At 41.7% G+C, this 18,783-nt stretch overlaps 1 protein-coding gene across 1 annotated transcript in view; it reads right to left on the bottom strand.

The window, feature by feature from the left end:
- Window positions 1–18,783, bottom strand: part of dnah1 (dynein, axonemal, heavy chain 1) — a 537,372-nt gene that overhangs the window by 212,849 nt on the left and 305,740 nt on the right. The window contains exons 39-40 of the mRNA XM_080184401.1: window positions 9,902–10,096; window positions 6,522–6,641 (exon numbers count right to left, since the gene is read on the bottom strand). Of these exons, the coding sequence (XP_080040527.1) occupies window positions 6,522–6,641; window positions 9,902–10,096 (315 nt within the window). The remainder of the gene's footprint in view (window positions 1–6,521; window positions 6,642–9,901; window positions 10,097–18,783) is intronic.

The raw sequence follows: 18,783 nt of genomic DNA, 5'->3' as shown, positions 1-18,783 counted from the left end.
ACCAGAAGTGCACTAAAGTATTTGAGTCTAGAGGTATTGTGGTATTTTTAAAGCAGAGACTTGCAGACTGCAAAGTTACGAACAAACAAGAGCTTTATGGAAAGGGGTTTACTGTACAGGCTGTTAGGATAGACTCCCATTTGCCTGCGCAAGTGGCCAATGACATCATCTCTACGTCATGTGTTCAGACTCTTAAAGTAATCTTGTTCCAACTAGGAACAAACATGAATATAAACATTTTCCTTCCCCTTTACATTAGAGGTCCCTGCAATGAAACACAATATAACGTTAATAGTCAAAATTTACAATATGAACAATTAATACAACAGCCAATAAGTTAGATATTTCAGAAGACATCAATTTCTGTGAGGCTGTTGGTGAATCTCAGGTGACTGCCTTTTCATGTTGAAACTCTGGTGTTTTTTGGTTGAGTTTAGACATCTTCGGTTGTTGTCTCACAGAGTCCACGTAGGATTTGGAAGTTTACTTGGTGTTGAAGTGTCCTCAGCTGAGGTACTGTCTCCCACAGTTGTTTCGGTTATTGTCAGTTTGTCAGGAATGTCCAGGTCTTCGCTTGGCGCAGTTTGTTGTGGATTTTCAATTGACTCTAGCTCTGGCAAACTAATTCTTGTTGCTAAAATTTAATCAGCGTTCTTCTCCACATTACATTGACCCAAGTTTGAACAATGTAGGAGATCGGTCTAGCCTGTACTAATATGATGGCAGATACCTAATTTTCATTGATGGTATAGTTCCTTACCAATGTTTCCTGACCTTTCTGAAAAACAGTGTTTGGTCTTGTTCTCACATTGCAAAACCTGACGTTGCTGTTTCTTCTCAACAATTTCTCTAGTGTTAAGTGGCTTCAACAAACCAAACGTTGGGCCTGCATGATGTTTTAGCATGATAATGCCACAGAACTTTGGGTTGTGAAAAGTGCTGTATCCCTGTATGTCATTAGGAATTGGCTTAATCATTTAGACAATGATCCTTTCGGAGGAGTTAACTTCATTGAATACTTCATTGACTGAACAGACCTTTGAGCCAGACCATTTGTAGCAGGATAATAAGAAGCGGCGTGGATATGTTGGATTCTGTTCTCCTATAGATAATTTATGAATTCTTGCAAAATGGACTGTGGCAATTGATGCTCACAAATTGTTCAGGAAACCCGAATCTTGTGAAAATCCCACCCAGTGTTTCTATTGTTCTCCCTGAGGAAGCTGTCTTCATAATGGTGACTTAGGCCATTTTGAATGCCTGTCTACAACAATGAAAAACATTTGCCTTTCGAATGGTCCAACATAATCTTTATGAATTCCTTGACATGGCCCTTCTGGCCATTCCTGTGGGTAAAATCATGCTAGTTGTGGCAGGTTTCAAACTTTTGCACAAGTCAAACACAGTGTGTTTTCTCCTCAATCTCACTATTGAGCATTGGCTATCTCCTTCATCCTTAATATCTTACAAAGACCTTTGTGCAGTTTATTTAGGATATGTTTCCTTAACAATGGCAGGATATTGATCCTCATTCCCCAAAGGAAGCAATTAGTCTGTACAGATAGTTCACATCTTCAGGTAACACATAGCTTCAACTCTGGGTTTGTTGCGGCAGTCCTGCCACAAAAGAACATATCCATAACTTCTGACAGTAGTGGATAATTTCTGCTATACTTCTTAACTTGTCCTGTAGTTACTGGAAAGTTATTGACTCCTTCAAAATAAAAATATTATTACTTGAATTATTCATTGATGACATGTTAAGTAAAGGAAATCTGGAGAGTCCACCAGCATTCCCATGGAGATTTAATTGATATTTTATTGCATACATGTGTGCTGACAACTGTATCATGTATATATGGGCTGATGCCCATCTCTGCATCCGGCTCGCAGTTAGAGATGGAATACTGGTGTATGGCTTGAGTATCATTGTCAGTGGTTGATGACCCATTAATAAAGTAAATTTCCTTTCATATAGATATCAGTAAAAACATTTGATCCTGAAAATGATGCCTCGAGCTTCCTTCTCTCTGTGTGTAGTTCTTCTGCTTTGTTGTTCTGTTTTGCTTGATACAAATGCTATTGACTTATTTTTACCATTGGGCACTGTGTGACAAACCACTGCTCCCACCTCGTAAGGTGATAAGACACAAGCCAGGGTATTTTGGATCAAAATATATCAGTGTTTCTGACTTTAAAAATGTCGTAAGAAGCCTGACAACAGCAGGTTTAAAAATGCCTCCTTAGCTTATATGAAGGCCTTCGTACACTGATCCACCTATTTCCATTTCATGTTTTGGAGCTCCTTTGATGTAAAAAGGCTGTCCTAAACTTAACTTTGCAATTCAGCAATATTGTTCAGTTTTGGACCAAAACTGTAATAAAGTCTGGAGCTGAGAGGTCCTAATGAAATTCAAAGTGAGCATTGATGAACAGGTTATTGGTGAGTTAGTGCCATGGTCAGTGACATCTTCCATCACTTGGCTGCAGCTTGAGAGTAGGCTGATGGGACAGTAGTTAGCCAGAATGGATTTGTCTTGTCTTTTGTGCACAAGAGAAAGCTGGGCAATGTTCCACATTCTCAGGTAGATGACAGTTTTGTAGCTATCCTTGAAGCACCTGCCTGGGGACATTAATTCTTGAGCATAAGGCCATAAGACCATAAGATATAGGAGCAGAATTAGGCCATTCAGCCCATCGAGTCTGCTCCGCCATTCAATCATGGCTGTTAAGTTTCTCAACCCCATTTTCCCCTCTTTTCCCTGTAACCTTTGATCCCCTTACCAATCAAGAACATATCTATCTCTGTATTAAACACACTCAATGACTTGGCCTCCACAGTCTTCTGTGGCAATGAGTACCACAGATTCACCGCCTTCTGGCTGAAGAAATCCCTCCTCATCTCGGTTCTAAAGGGTTGTCCCTTTACTCTGAATCTGTGCTCTTGAATCCTAGTTTTTCCGACTAATGGAAGCATCTTCCCCACATCCACTCTATCCAGGCCTTTCATTATTCTGTAAGTTTCAGCGAGACCCCCCCCCCCTCATTCTTCTAAACTCCATCGAGGCACAGTGGCACAGTGATTTGTACTGCTACCTCACAGCGCCAGGGACCTGAGTTCAATTCCCAGCTTGGGCCACTCTCTGCTTGGAGTTTGCACATTCTCCCCGCATCTGTGTGGGTTTCCTCCGGGTGCTCCAATTTCCTCTCACAGTCTGAAAGATGTGCTGCTTAGGTGCATTGGCTATGCTAATTAACCCTTAGTGTCAGCACATGCCTTCAGGATGTTGTTGGGACCCACAGCCTTTGCTCTCTACAATGTACTCAGCTGTTTCTTGATATTATGTAGAGTGAATTAAATTGGTGGAAAACTGGTTTCTATGCTGCTGGAGACCATCAGGGTAAAGATGGTTGGTATATTTCAGACTTGTCTTTTATACTCAAGTGCTTGGCTTCACCATCACTGAGGATGGGATATTCAATCTCTTTCTCCCACTTGTTGTTTACATGCTCACTACCATTCATGGCAGGGTATGGCAGGACTGGAGAACTTTAGTCAAATCCATTGGTTATGAGATTACTTAATTCTGTCCATCACATAATGCTTCTACTGTATGACATGAATATAGTTCAGTGCTGTAGCTTCAGTAGACTGACATATCATTTTTAGGTATGACTGATGCTGCTCCTACCACTCTCTCCTGCAAGAAGGTCACAGATTGTGCTGGACCTTGTAAGTGCCAAACTGGAGCTGCTGCATCTGTTCTGAATCTCCCATTTAGCCTGGTGGCAATGAAGAAAGGAATGAAGACTGGACTAGTCTGTGTAATTTCATCAATTTCCAGTATCCTGGCCCGAACTGCCTCCTCTTCACTAAGGACGTCTAATTCCTTTACTCCTTCATCCCCACTAGGATGGTCTGATGGTTGTCTGCTTCTTCCATTAATGGAGGTCCAAATAGTCCCCTTCCATCACCACCTCCCTCCTTCACATAACTGAAGTTCGCTTTGCATTGAACAGTTTCTCTTTTAACTTGTCTCACTTTCTCCAAATAAAGATCTTGCTTTGGGGTATCTGCATGGGCCATAGTTATGCTTGTCTTCTTGCGGGGTATGTGGAACATTCTTTGTTCCACTCCTACTCCCACAATTCCAGTGCCTTGATGACTATATTGGTGCAGCTTCCTGCTCTCATCCAGAACTGGAAAGATTGATCAATTTTGCTTTCAATTTCACATGCTTTTGGTCCAACATTCCTCTTCCCTCCCTTGAATTTCATTCTCCATTTCTGTGGATAGATTGTCTATTAATTTTCAGTAAAATTTTTTAAAGTTTATTTAGTAGTCTCACAAGTAGGCTTACATTAATACTGCAGGTTACTGTGAAAATCCCCTAGTTGCCACATCCCTGTGCCTGTTGGGTACAACGAAGGAGAATTTAGCATGGCCAATGCACCTATGCAGCACATCTTTCGGACTGTGGGAGGAAACCGGGGCACCTGGAGGAAACCCACACTGACATGCAGATTTTGCATAGACAGTCATCCAAGCTGGGAATTGAACCCGGATCCCTGGCACTGTGAGGCAGCAGTGCTAACCACAGTGCTGTCCTGCCACAGCACTACAAGCTCACCGACACCCATAGCTACCTCAACCGCATTTCCTCACACTCTGCTTCCTATAAGGACTTCCTTCCATTCTCTCATTTCTTCTATCTCTATCACATCTGTTCTGATGATTCTACCTTCCACAAGGGTGGTTCTGACATGTCTTCCTTTTTCCCCAGTAAGAATTCCCTGGTATTGTGGTCAATTGGATCCTCAACATGTCTGACCCATTTCCCGCACTTCTGCCCTTTCCCCTTCCCTACCCTCCCAAAATAATGCTAGAGTTCTTTGTCCTCACTTTCCACCTCACCAGCCTCCAAATTCAAAGGATCATCCTTCACCATTTTTGCCACCTCCAGGATGATAACCACCTCCATTCACATCTTTGCCTTCCCACCCCTTTTAGCAATCCTAAGGGAATGTTCCCTTGTTACATCCTCATCCACCCCTCTATCATCCTCCACAAACACCTCATCCCCTTATCATCTTATTCAATCGCACTAGGTGTATTACCTGTTCCTTTACTTCCTCACGGTCCAACTCCTCAAAATCTTCTTCAGAAGAAGCACAGCTTTACTTTCAATTAAAGCTATTAAGTGGGATTTTACTGCCTCGCTTGTCCCAAAACCATAAAATCCCGCCTGAGGTCAATGGTCCTTTCCAAGGTCCACCTCTCGCCTGCTCCGATTCCCATGGCGGGCAATAATAAAGTTCTGGCCATTGTATGCAATCTCCTCTATACTGGGGAGACCAAATGCAGAATGGCTGACCACTTTATTGAACACCTCTGCTCAGTCCACAATTGTGACCCTGACTTTCCAGTCATTTGTCCTTTCAAACCAGTATTTTGCTCTCATATTCACATTTCTGTCTTCAGCCTCCTACTGTGTTCCAGTGAAGCCCATACAAGCTGGAGGAACAGTATTTTATCTTCCAGTTTGGCACTTAACAGCCTTCTGGATTCAACATTGAATTCAGCAACTTAAGACCATAGACTCTGTCCTCCATTTTGACTTTTTTTGCCAAGTGCCAATCTGTAATCTTGTTTTGGTTTTCAGACTGAGTTGACCTTTATGCCGTTATTAATACCGACTCTGGGCCTATGTGTTTCCTTTCTACTATCATTGCCACTCCCTTTGCCTTTTGTTTCATAACCTCTGTGGCATTTTATCTCCCCTGCCTCTAATCCATCCTTGATCCTCCTTCTATTCCACCTGCCCTTCCCCCTTTTTCAATATAATAAAACCTATTACATTTCCACCTCTCTTAGGTTTCAAAGAGTCATATCAGACTTGAAACATGAACTGTTCCCCTCTCCATATATGCTGCCAGACCAGCCAAGTATTATCAGCACTTTCTATTTTTATTTCTGATCTCCAGCTTCTGTATTATTTTGCTTTTATTATGACCAATGTTTTTCTGGAAAATGACACAAATTTACACCACTCTGTTACTGTATTTTTGATTTCTACTGCTTTTAACCTTCTATGCCCTTTACTTTTATTTGTTGGGCCTCTAGAACAGTCTGTTTCTATCATCCCTGAGCAACCCATTCAAAAATTGGCATAGAACTTGGTTAGATATTAGAAGATACTCTCGCTTTAGCTAGGAGCTAGATGATTTTCTGAGTGTGGGCAACATGACTGTTTTTAGAAGGTAGATGGGTATTGGGAGTTGTGTCCCCTAGTTAACTTGCTCTCCTGGATCTTTTGATCATCTTTGAGAGTTGTAAAGATTTCACAATTGTTTTCCTACATTGGCTAAATTTCTTTTCTTTGTATTTCATCTTTTTGCAAGTCAGTTAGGTGAGATGGATAAGGGTGATGGTAGGTAGAAGTCACACAAATGACAATATATATTTTTGTACGTTTCTAAATAACTAGAATTTTAAATTAATTGATCTATAATGATCTGACCTCCTTTGGCACCAAAGGCTTAAAGAAGCAATCCAACAATTTGAGAAGGCTGAAGGTAAGATTACTGTCCATTGAGGTGATCACCTCTTTCATCGATACTCGCACAAAATGAATGGATTCCTGCGATGAGACAAAAAGTAGACAGTCAAATCTATAAACTGTTTTATTTTGATATGCTTTGTATTGATTAACTAAGGATGAACAAGCAACCAACAGTTAAATCTAGTGAAATCAGGCTATATTATCCTATGACATATACACCAGAGTCCACATTCATGTCAATAGAATATGTGTTGATTCTGAGATAATTCTGTATTCTGTATGAGTAACACACTATTCTTTCCAGCAAATGTTGTGGGAATCTGTAATAAATGCATGTTCCCTGTAAACTCACAGCATGTAGTTTGGCAGTTACAGGCAAAGTTCTGTGGGACAAGGGAATGCAAATGCTGTTTAAAGGGCAGGACAATTTTCTCAGGCAAATTAGTAAAACTGGCTATTTGCAATGTGCAGATTTATAACCCATCAATGATTCAATAGAATTGTCACAGAGGTGGGGAAAGGAGAATTGTCTTGCTTTGCATCAGAGTACTTTCCCACATGACAATGGTAAAGAGTACCCAGCAGGAGATGGTACAAGAGGTTAATGCACCCAATGCCAAAGGAGGTGGTGTAAATAAGGCTAAGGTTTTCTGACCTGAAGAGATCATCCAGATTCTTACAAAAGAGATTTGAATATGTACTTGAAAAGGAGAAATTTGCAGAAAAGGATAATGAGCAGGGATGTGAAACTAATTGGATAGCTCTGATTCAAGTTTTTAATTCCCTTCTGGCCACAGGGATGTGCTAGAGGACTGGAGAACAGCTAATGTGGTTCTGCTATTTAAGAAGGATAGAGGGAAGCCAGGGAACCACAGACCAGTGAGTCTCACATCAGTGGTAGGAAAGCTACTGGAGAAAATTCTGAAGGAGAGAATCTATCTCTACTTGGAGGGGCAGGGTTAGATCAGGAGTAGTCATAGAAACGTAAAAACTAGAAGCAGGAGGAGGCCATTCCGTCCTTCAAGCCATTCATCTTGATCACGGCTAATCAGAACATTCAATATCCTGATCCCGACCCCCCACCCCCACCCTCCTCCCATATCCCCTGATCCCTTTAGCCCCAAGAGCTATATCTAATTTCTTTTTGAAATCAGACAACTACATTCAGTGGTTGTGAATTCCACACATTCACCACCTCTGGATGAAGAAATTTCTCCTCACCTCAGTTCTAAAAGTTTTACCCCTTATCTTCAAACTATGACCTCAAGTTCTGGACTCACCTACCACTGGGAACATTCTTACTGAATCGACCCTGTCTAACCCCGGTGGGGGTTGGCACAGTTGCACAGTGGTTAGCACTGCTGCTTCACAGCGCCAGGGACCCGGGTTCAATTCCCGGCTTGGGTCACTGTCTGTGTGGCGTTTACACGTTCTTCTCATATCTGCATGTGTTTCTTCCGGGTGCTCCAGTTTCCTCCCACATTCTGAAAGATGTGCTGGTTAGGCGCATTGGCCCGAACAAGCCCCAGACTGTGGCAACTAGGGGGATTTCACAGTAACTCTGTTGCAAGTTAATGTAAGCCTTACTTGTGACTAATAAATAAACTTTACTTAACCCTGTAGAATTTTATAAGTTTCTATGAGATCCCCTCTCACTCTTCTAAACTCCAGTGAATATAATTGTAACCAATTTAGTCCTTCCTCATGCGACAGACCTGCCATCCAGGTGGCTCTGTCAGAGACAAGTCATGCCTAACATCGAATTTTCTGAGGAGGTGACCATGTGTGCAGATGAGGGTACTGCAGTTGATGTAGTTTATATAGATTTCAGCAAAGCCTTTGACAAGGTCCCACATGGGAGACTTATAAAGAAGGCAAATGCACATAAGATACAGAGTAATCTGATAAAGTGAACTCAAGACTGACTTACTTGTAGCAGACAGAGAGTGATGACAGAAGGTTGCTTTAATGACTGGGAGCCAAGGATCTATGCTGGGTCCCCCACTGTTTGTCATGGTGGGGTGAGACTAATAGGTTTGCAAATGACATAAAGATTGGCTGGGGGATAGTTAACAATGAAGTTCAGTATATTGGGCTACAGGAAGATATAGACAGAATGGTAAAATGGGCAGAAAGTGGCAGATGGAATTTAACCTTGAGAAGTGTGAGGTGATACATTTTGGAAGGAGTAATTTGATAAGGAAGTATTCAATGAATGGCAAAGATACTAGGAAATTCTGAGGAACAAAGGCACCTTGGTGTGTCAGTCCATAGTACTCTGGAGACAGAAGGGCATGTTAGTAGATTGGCAAAAAGGGCATACGAGCCTCTTGCCTTTATCAGTTGAGACACAGATTACGAAAGCAAGGAAGTCATGTTGAATAATACTTTGGTGAGCCACAGATGCAGTACAATGTACAGTTCTGGCCGCCACATTATACAAAGGATGTGATTGCTCTGGAGGGTGCAGAGGAGATTAACGAGGATGTTGCCTTGGATGGAACATTTAAGTTATAAGAAGGATTGGATAAGCTTGGGTTGTTTCTGTTGGAGCAGAGAAGACTGAGTGTCGACCTGATTGAGGTATACAAGATTATGAGGGGAAAGGACTGGGTGGATAGGGAGCAGCTGTCCCTCTTAGTTGAAGGGTCAGACATGAGAAGACAAGTTTAAGGTGAGAGGTTTAGGGGGGAATGTGAATAAAAAAACTTTTTTACCTGGAGGGTTGTGACAGTCTGGAACGCACTGCTTGGGAGGGTGGTGAAGGTGGGATACAAAGCTTGAGCAACTTCTTCAGCCTCCAACCGTTCTCCACTCTCAATTCATTATATTCATAAATATTCAAATATAGCAACATAATTTAAGAACATAAGAACATAAGAAATAGGAGCAGGAGTAGGCCATCTAGCCCTTTGAGCCTGCCCTGCCATTCAACAAGATCATGGCTGATCTGAAGTGGATCAGTTCCACTTTCCCGCTTTCTCCCCATAATTCACTTGTCTATCAGAAATCTATCTACCCGTGACTTAAATACATTCAGCGAGGTAGCCTCCACCACTTCAATGGGCAGAGAATTCCAGAGACTCACCACCCTTTGAGTGAAGAAGTTCCTCCTCAACTCTGATCTAAACTGCTCCCCCCCCCTTATTTTGAGGCTGTGCCCACTGGTTCTGCTATCCTTGCTAAGCGAGAAGAATCTCTCTACCTCTACCCTATCCAGCCCCTTCATTATCTTATATGTCTCTATAAGATCCCCCCTCAGCCTTCTAAACTCTAATGAGTACAGACCCAGTCTATTCAACTTCTGAGCTTTTTAAAATATAGAAACATGTACTGACCTCCAGGAAACGTTCAAATAAAGATTCCAGTTGAGCTTTGTAGGGGTCAATGGTTGGGGGAACATTCCTCAGCCAACATTCAGTAAATGGTTTCAATCCCAAAATACTAGGCTCCAGGTAGACCATCCCACAGCGAGATACTGTGGCAGGAGAGGCCACTGCCAAGTCCTGCACCTCAAACATCATTGTCATCACCTCAAAGATAAAAATACAAAGGTTACTCAGTGTCTTCCTACTCTTATTATCAGGTTCCAAGACACAAAATATAAAACTCAAAGTGAAACTGTTTATTTCATTCAACATTTAGAACAGGATCCCTATGGGGAAATGCTGGAAATACTCACCATGTCAGGCAGCATCTATGGGGATAAGAAGACAGGATTAATGTTTTAAGTCAATGACCATTTATTAGAACTGGAAGATGTTACAGATGAACAGTTTACAGAAACAGAGTGAGGAAAAGGGAAGGAGAATAAAAATGATCACATACGTGAGAATAGAAAAATAATGATCTGTAAAGTGATTAGGTGGAGGTAGAAGATAATTAAATGAAAGCTGTCATAAAGTTGAAAAATAAAAGAATGCAATTATTGCGAGAAATTTGAGAAATGAAAGGTGTATCTGACAGAAGGGCCTGGATTTCCATTTGTATTTAATGATGAAGGTGAAACCCACTGGCTCTTGTGTCAGTAATGGTCCCAGCTGTTTGAAATTGTATGTAGTAGCTAGCTTTCACAAAGCGAGCATCAGTGACCTGCGATATGTAATGCTACTATGAGACACCACCAAAGCCCTCTGTTGATCCTCAGAATGATAGAGGTGAAGTGAAGACGTTGTCTTTAACAGCTATTGGCAGAACATGGTGAGCAGTATTCCATAGTCAGAGGTCTTCCTCGAAGAGGCAGTTAATCTCTGAGACCATCTTCCAACAAGAATTGCAGACATGCTCTTAACAGTCTGACAAGTTCAGTGATACACTGAATTCAACACTGACTGAACTGTGTGGGTTACTGTGTTCCATCTTCTCTCATTCCTGTGAAACATCACTAACTAACAGAACAGCGATGGCAAACCACCATGATGGCATAAAGTTACACACCAGTCTGCCTCACTTTCTGTTCCTACATCAGATTGATAATCCTGCCTCATGGTGTGTGAACAATTACATCAGAGGAGCGGGGATGTCTGCAAAATCTGGCAAGAAAAAAAAACAGTAAAACTTGAAAAGTAAGGTTGCCTGCGAAACCTATCCAAATTGGTCTTGTAGGCCCTAAAATGGATCTCCAGTATTATTGCTGCCAATATTGTATTAATGATTTTTTACTGGTTTTTCCTCTGAGACCTGAGAAATTCCGATTTGTCTGGGAATATGATGGAAGCAAATGGCAGCGAGATAGCAGTGACAGACTTTAACTGCCAGGATGGGGGCCAGGTTCAAATTCAGGTAGGGTTTGGGGGATTAAAAACCCTACCCAAAATTGGATGATGAAACTTGACATTACCCTACCACTTCTAGGTTTTATCTCTGCAGGTTTGTAGGATAGTGGCAAAATCCTGAGGACCAATTGGATAAGTAATTAAAATATTTAAATTCCTAACTAACTCAAGATATAGCTCATTGAATATCTCAGGGAATCAGAACTGGGCAGCTCTTCGCCTTATGGAAGTGCCAAGTTGTGGAGGGTGCAGCACACAACCATGATGCGCAACAGAGATGCTGCAAAGGTCACTGGTGGAGCTTTGAAAGGAGCCAACTGCATAAACGTTGGGGCTTCAAAGCCACAGACAATTGATGCCATCCATGTCCATGTGGTGCCAACTCCTGCAGAAGGTTGCACAGTTGAGTTACCATGTCCTTGGACAGGCAAAGTCTTCAACGCTGGATCTTACTCATCTCCAGAAAGGTCAGACGCCATTGTGAAGTGTGCTGACATGATGTCACACCAATAGGGTGGACTTTTCAATGCTGGGGGAAGATTGCTGCAGGAAAGCCGACCAATATTATGCTGATGTATGGAAGTAAGGTTTCTGACGTTGCAAGGTGAGAACCCCATTACGTTACTGGCAGGGAGTGTGGACAATGGCTCTGGGAAATATTGGTTTTTTTGCATCTCATGATATTTTGCAACTCCATTGCCATTTACACCTGTGGCAAATGGAAGCACAAAAACCAAGTCAATGGACTTTGACCAGAGACATAGGAGGCAATTCTACCACCTTGCCCCGTCCGTTGATGGGTGGGGGAGCTGGTAAAATTGAGTGAGAATCTGGCAGTGCCAGACTGGCACCTGGTAGTGCCCACCAACTGCGGGGGGGGGGGGGGGGGGAGGGCGATATTCCTAGGTGGTGTGGTGCTCACAATCGGCCATTGAGGTCCCGCGATAGTCGGTGGTGGTTGCAGAGGGTGGGAGGAGGCTGGTTCTAGGCCGGCTACAGCGGCAGAGATCAGACAGGTCTCTCTCTCAGACCTGTCCGGCCTCTGCTGGTTACCATTGCACATGTACAACCACAGAGGTCTACACATGTACAGTTGTGCCATCTGCTGCTACAGCAGGCTTGATGGCGGCTTAGGCTCCACCTTCTTCCCCAAAAGGCAAGGAATGGTTTAGCCATTTTTTTATGTACTAAATGCATAAAATTCTGGATTTGAATTCTTTTTCCCACCCATCCTGGACTTAGAATTTCTTTGTAAGATCGCAGTCATAGAAATTGATTAGCCACAATTTATGTTCCCCCAGTGAGTCCTGAGGTGGGGGAGGGTAAAGTAGCATGGATCAGATTCCCTCCAGAATCTTAGAATCCTACAGTGCCGAAGGAAGCTATTTGACCCATCCAGTCTGATAACTCCATGCATTTACCCTAGCTAGTCCCCTGAAACTAAGACATGGCCAATCAACTAACCTGCACATTTCTGGGCTGTGAGGGGAAATCGGAAAAACCACGCTGACATGGGAAGAATGTGCAAACCACACAGATAGTGACCCAAGCCGGGAATCAAACCTGGGTCTGTGAAGCAGCAGTGCTAACCACTGCGCCACTGTGCTAGGGCTGTCTGCCCTGAACCTGTAGATGTGCTTTTATGGTGGGAAGGACAGGGCCACTTAAGGACCTTGGAATTTTCTTGTTCAGCCTCAATTTTTAAGCAGCAGGGAGCCCAATGACTGAGGGTGGGAAACTGAAGAAGTTCTCGGACGGGAGGTGGGGAGGGAGGGCCTCAATCAGAAGGCTCCTTCAGACTGTGGGTGTCCTCCCTTCAGCAGCCTGTGAGCACTGGCCTTCCCTCCCACTTCTGGCCAACCTGCCAATATTGAGATTTCTCCCTTCTGTTGATTCTCTAGGGTATCCCCTCCATGGGAAGTGTGTTCTCTGGACTTATTCTCAAGCATGGCACTTCAATACTCTTCTGGCCACTGTAATGCCAAACCTAGAAGGGCTGGAGATCTGTCAGCTAATCCGATTGGCTGACAACTCTGCAAAGTGGGGCTTCTGTCCAAGTGAGACGGAAGTCCTGTCTGCTGCCAATTAAAACTCAACTGAGTGTGAAATGGCAGTGGGCCTGTTAGAGTTGAAGCTAATTCTCAGGATGATGGACATCAAGCGCTTGCCATCCTGAAGAGGCCATTGTTAAATTGAAATGGACTCATTAGAGGACAATGCCACAAACCCAAGCTCTTTTAACCTTTGGCAAGTTTTAATGTTACATTCCTTGACTCCCAGAGTTGTCTGCTGTTAATACCTAGCCCATCAACACCAAAGCGGGACTACCTACTTGACAATAAATTATGTCTCAAGTCTAAATCTCCTCAAAGATGGGTTCTCTAGAGATTCTTGTTCAGCTGTAGAACAGACCAAGTTTCTGTATACCAACCTCATCTTGCTGTGTCATCACCAACTTTGAAGGAATCCTTCAACTCCTGTTTTCAGCTAGCTGAATCCATCTGAACATTAACTCCTACATCATGGAACCCACACTGGACTCTGATATTATGGACTCCGACATTTACGTGAATTAATATCCATGTCTTTGATTCTTATTTTTAAGTTATTCCTAGTTGTAAATCTTAGTTCTTTTGTGTGCCTGTGTACGTAATTGCAAAACCATCCTGAGTTTGAATGTAGGAATGGACAATACATTTGATTTAATCCTAAAGAAAGTTTGCTCTGAGTCACTTCAAAACTGACTTCACAAATAGAGGGTTTGGGGTAACACTCCACTGTCTATTTCAAAAATTAAAACACTTATATTTATGGGCAGACAGCAAGAAAAATAAAGTTTACCTCTCTCCCCTGCTTGTAACATACATATTGATATAAAAACACAGATGACGCCCAATTAATGCACACCACCTAAATATAATTAAGCACCCAACTGAAACACAATTAACATAGAACAGCCAGAAGAGTAAACACAACAGGCGCATAGAAACACCATCACCTGCAAGCTGCTCCCTAAGTCACACACACGCTGAATGAAAAATATGTTGCCATTCTTTTATCATTACTGGGTCATAATCATGGAACTCTATAGCAATGCAGATGTATCTACATCATATTGTTTGCAGTAATTTAAGAAAAAGGCTCATATCACCTTCTCACAGGCAATTCGGGGTGGGCAATAGTTCACAAATGGAAATAAACAAGATGCAGAGCACCCACCATCTGTGGAAAATTCTATGAAAAAGCAGGAAGATGAAGAAGATGAGAAGGAAGGTGATGAGAACCAAGTGGAACAAGCTGCTCACATTGCTGCTAACAATTATTTTTTAATCCCTAATTAATGCAAACTTCACTTAGATTGTACCTGTGGACTGATATCAGAAACACATGCAATAGTCATTATTCTCGTTTCTCCCTCAACCTCCAACGTTACTGTGATAAAGCGGTCCTGCAAACAACTAACCATTCCTTATACATCCTCTATTTGGCCCCTGTTAATCCATGACTTCCTTGTAACTAAACTTTGATTTAGCACTGGTTAGCACTGCTGCCTCACAGTGCCAGAGATCCAGGTTTGATTCTAGCCTTGGGTGACTTGTCTGTGTGGAGTTTGCACATTCTTATCGTGACTGTATGGGTTTCCTCTGGGTGCTCCAAAGATGATGTGGAGACGCTGGCACTGGACTGGGGTAAACACAGTAAGAAGTCTCACAACACCAGGTTAAAGTCCAACAGGTTTATTTGGTAGTAAATACCACTAGCTTTCGGAACGCTGTTCCTTCGTCAGGTGAATGGGGAGTTCTGATCACAAACAAGGCATATAAAGGCACACACAGTTTACAGAATACTGATTAGAATGCGAGTCTTTGCAGCTAATCTGCTATTCAAGTCTTAAAGGTGCAGACAATGTGACTGGAGATAGCATTAAGCATAAGTTAAAGAGATGTGTATTGTCTCATAATAAAGAGATGTGTATTGTGTATTATCTCACAATACACATCTTTTTAACCTATGCTTAATGCTATCTCCACTCACATTGTCTGCACCTTTAAGACTTGAATAGCAGATTAGCTGCAAAGACTTGTATTCTGTAAACCGTGTCTGCCTTTATATGCCCTGTTTGCAATCAGAACCCCCCACTCACCTGACGAAAGAACAGCGTTCTGAAAGCTTGTGGCATTTACTACCAAATAAACCTGTTGGGCTTTAACCTGGTGTTGTGAGATTTCTTACTGTGATGCAAAAATGTGCAGCTTAGGTGGATTGGCCATGATGATGCGTGGGGTTGCAGGGATAATTGGGCCTTGGGAGGATGTTTTTTTTGGAGGATCGACGCTGATTCGATGGACCACATAGCCTCTTCCGCACTGTAGGGATTCTATGGGGATTTATATAGGGCATTTAATATAGTAAAATGAGCCAAGGCACTTAACCAAGGCATTACAAATATAAACATTTTTGACACTGAGCCACAGCAGGAAAGATCAGGAAAGATGGCAAAAAGCTTGATCAAAGGTTGGTTTAAGGAGCTTCTTAAAAGGAAAGAGATGTAGAGATGTGAAGGAACAAAGGTCAAATGATGTGGAATTAATAAAGGAAACATATGCAGACATTATACGTTGACATTATATGTTTGACAAACACACCCATTTCTAAGGTCCAATTTTCAAGAATAAATTCAAACTGATATTGAATGAATAATTGAACTAATACAGAAATTGAATGAACACCTCCATTCTAACAGTTGGTTCTTTCAATAATGGGTCATCTGTTCGGAATTGAGTAAATGCCTTCCACATAACTATTAATTATACAATGTCAATATTTACTATAAATATTTGAGCATAATTCAAATAAGACTAGATTCATTTTAAATTTGTTTTGAAATCAGAGTCTCACATGCTCAGGGATTTAAAGTAACTTTAATATTTCTTTTAAAAATGTTTTATTTGTTATATTTTGTATTCACTATTAGAAATGGGAACTAGCAAGCTCCTTTTTCAGGATTTATCTAGTTTTATAATTTCTACTTTTCATATAACCATTGAAATACATGCTTGCTTATTATAATAAACTTTGGAGTGTTTTAAAATTTAAATTGGATCACTTTGTCTTCTGTATCAAGGAACCCAACTCCTATTCCCTGCTGGCAGGGGAATATTTACTGAGTAGTTTCATTAGACCCTTATAATAGCTAGAAAATTATGATCTGGCTAAAAACTATTTGAAAATAATGCTATCAGAGAAAAGGTAATAATCTCAACCGATTCCTTTCCTTTGGAGGCTGTTTAGGTTTAGTGAACAGTTATGTGTCCTTGAGTCTGACTACCTCTAGCTGAAGTTGAGGATATTTAATCAGGAAGTGTGTATGCATGATTCTGATTTGACGTCAAAAATGGGACTAGAATTGTAATACATCACAGTGAGATGGAGAGTGATGGAGACATTTAAGAAAATATTTCAGGGCCTAGGGCCAAGGCAGCTGAAAGCACAGCCAACAATTGGTGCAGCAATTAAATCAAATTCATTTAATTCATTAAATTCAACTTCTAATTCATCAGTAAGCAAGTTAAAAATAGTGAAATAGTATTCCAACATTAGATGTGGTTCCGCAATTGGGCAGCACTTACTGAGCAATCTCGAATACACTAAGAATGACACAAAGAACCAATTTAAGATTATCAGTTGGGATCATAACGTAAATCACTTATATCTGTATATAGTTACACATATTGATATGCAGGGGCCTGTCCTCTGAAAAAGGAATATGTTCAGACATTGTTTATGTTTTGAATAAACAAAAGCATGGAGGATAATAGCCCCTGGTGTATTCGCCTTGGTAATGTCTTGACCAATTAGAGCCAACCTGCCAACGAATTAGTACCTCTTTGCTCATGCAGTATAAATTGTTTCTCCCTTTGGAATTTGACATTTTTAAGCCTGTCCTGATGAGTGCAAGAAAAAAGTTTCAACAGTATGTCTCCTTTTGCAGCAATGCTCAAGTTCTGTTCTACCAAGTAAATAAAATCTTTGTGATTCTATTAAAGAACTTCACAACATAATGCTTTTTCATACATGCATGTCCAACTCTTGTGCAACTACAAAACTTTACATTTCCTTTTTCCTACCACTCCTACATAGCTTCAGTAGAACCAGAGGCAAATTATTCGGAGGCATTCTCTAACTGCTGAGATTCACTTAGTTAACAGTATCTGGGTTTTGGAGCCCATAAAGTCCCACCAAAGATTGCTCAACCTGTAGCAGTGCAGGGAAAAGCTTGAGATGCATAAGAGCATGTCAAGTACTGACTGAGTTTGGTGAGGGACAAGGAGAAAACCAGGCAACAAGTGGAAGTACCTTGAGTGGTATCTCGACTTCTATGGCCTTATTCACCATCATCTTTATCATGGCTTAGCTACACTTTATTGCTGTACTTTGCTGGAGATTACTTTGGTGGACATCAGTGTGGCACCATGAGTCGAAGGCCAAATATCTGTTACTTTATTTAGGGTGGCAACTAGCCGTCATCTAGAGTGCGCATGGTCGTGGTCAAGGCATGCCTAGATTTAACTGACAGATGCATTTGATCTTTTACAAAGCTGGCCCTCTAGCCATGAAAGAAAACATTATAATCCTCTGCAACATTAACAAACTCATGCTCGAGACAGTCTCCACTTTTTCTCTGAAATCATGGCCAATATGCTTGGAAGGCCTGCCAGTACACAACACATTCTCTGCTGCATAATCCTTTTCAGTATCCATGTTCAGCTAAGAGGAACTTGGTGAGGCTGCACCCTTCTTATTAGACTTTCCTTGTCAGTTTTACCTCACTGCAGAGTGTGGGTAAATAGGTGAAACCTATTCCTTGTCTCAAAGAAGTGCAAGTATATGGATTATGCCTAGGACAATTGAGTCCTGTGATGATGCACTATGAGAAGAACTCCATTCCTCTGAATTTTCATCATGCACAAGGTTTCACAGGCTCCTGCTGCATGTCTGAAAGCCCTGGTGGAAAAGAACAGAATCGTACAGGAAATCTAAGAATTCTGCACTATACATTATTATGAAGATGATCAACTTTAACTTTTTATGGAAATAAGTCAACGTAACTGAGTACTGTGCATCATGCACATTGTTGATATTTAGTTGTGTCACCAGATACCCTCAAGGTCCCTGTCTCTTAATTTCTGAAGGCTCAGGATGCTAAAATGCTACTGATCTCCAGTGCTTCATCCACTGCAGTTAGCTGTGGGATCTGTGGGGGACCTCATTAATAGTCACTCTCTCTCTTGCATTCTTATGCTGTCTCATCCTGTGCTGCCTTCTCTTGCAACAGGGAAAAAGATAGGCCTGGTCAATGACTCTGTGATGCTATGAGCGACTGTAAAGGCATGTGTTAACTGATGGATGGGGTGCATTTGTGAAGGTGACTATTAGGGAGAGGC

This window comes from Carcharhinus amblyrhynchos, chromosome 3 (genome assembly GCF_965287045.1).
Source record: "Carcharhinus amblyrhynchos chromosome 3, sCarAmb.v2.hapA, whole genome shotgun sequence".
NCBI lineage: Eukaryota > Metazoa > Chordata > Chondrichthyes > Carcharhiniformes > Carcharhinidae > Carcharhinus > Carcharhinus amblyrhynchos.
This window is presented reverse-complemented; position numbering and strand designations above follow the sequence as displayed.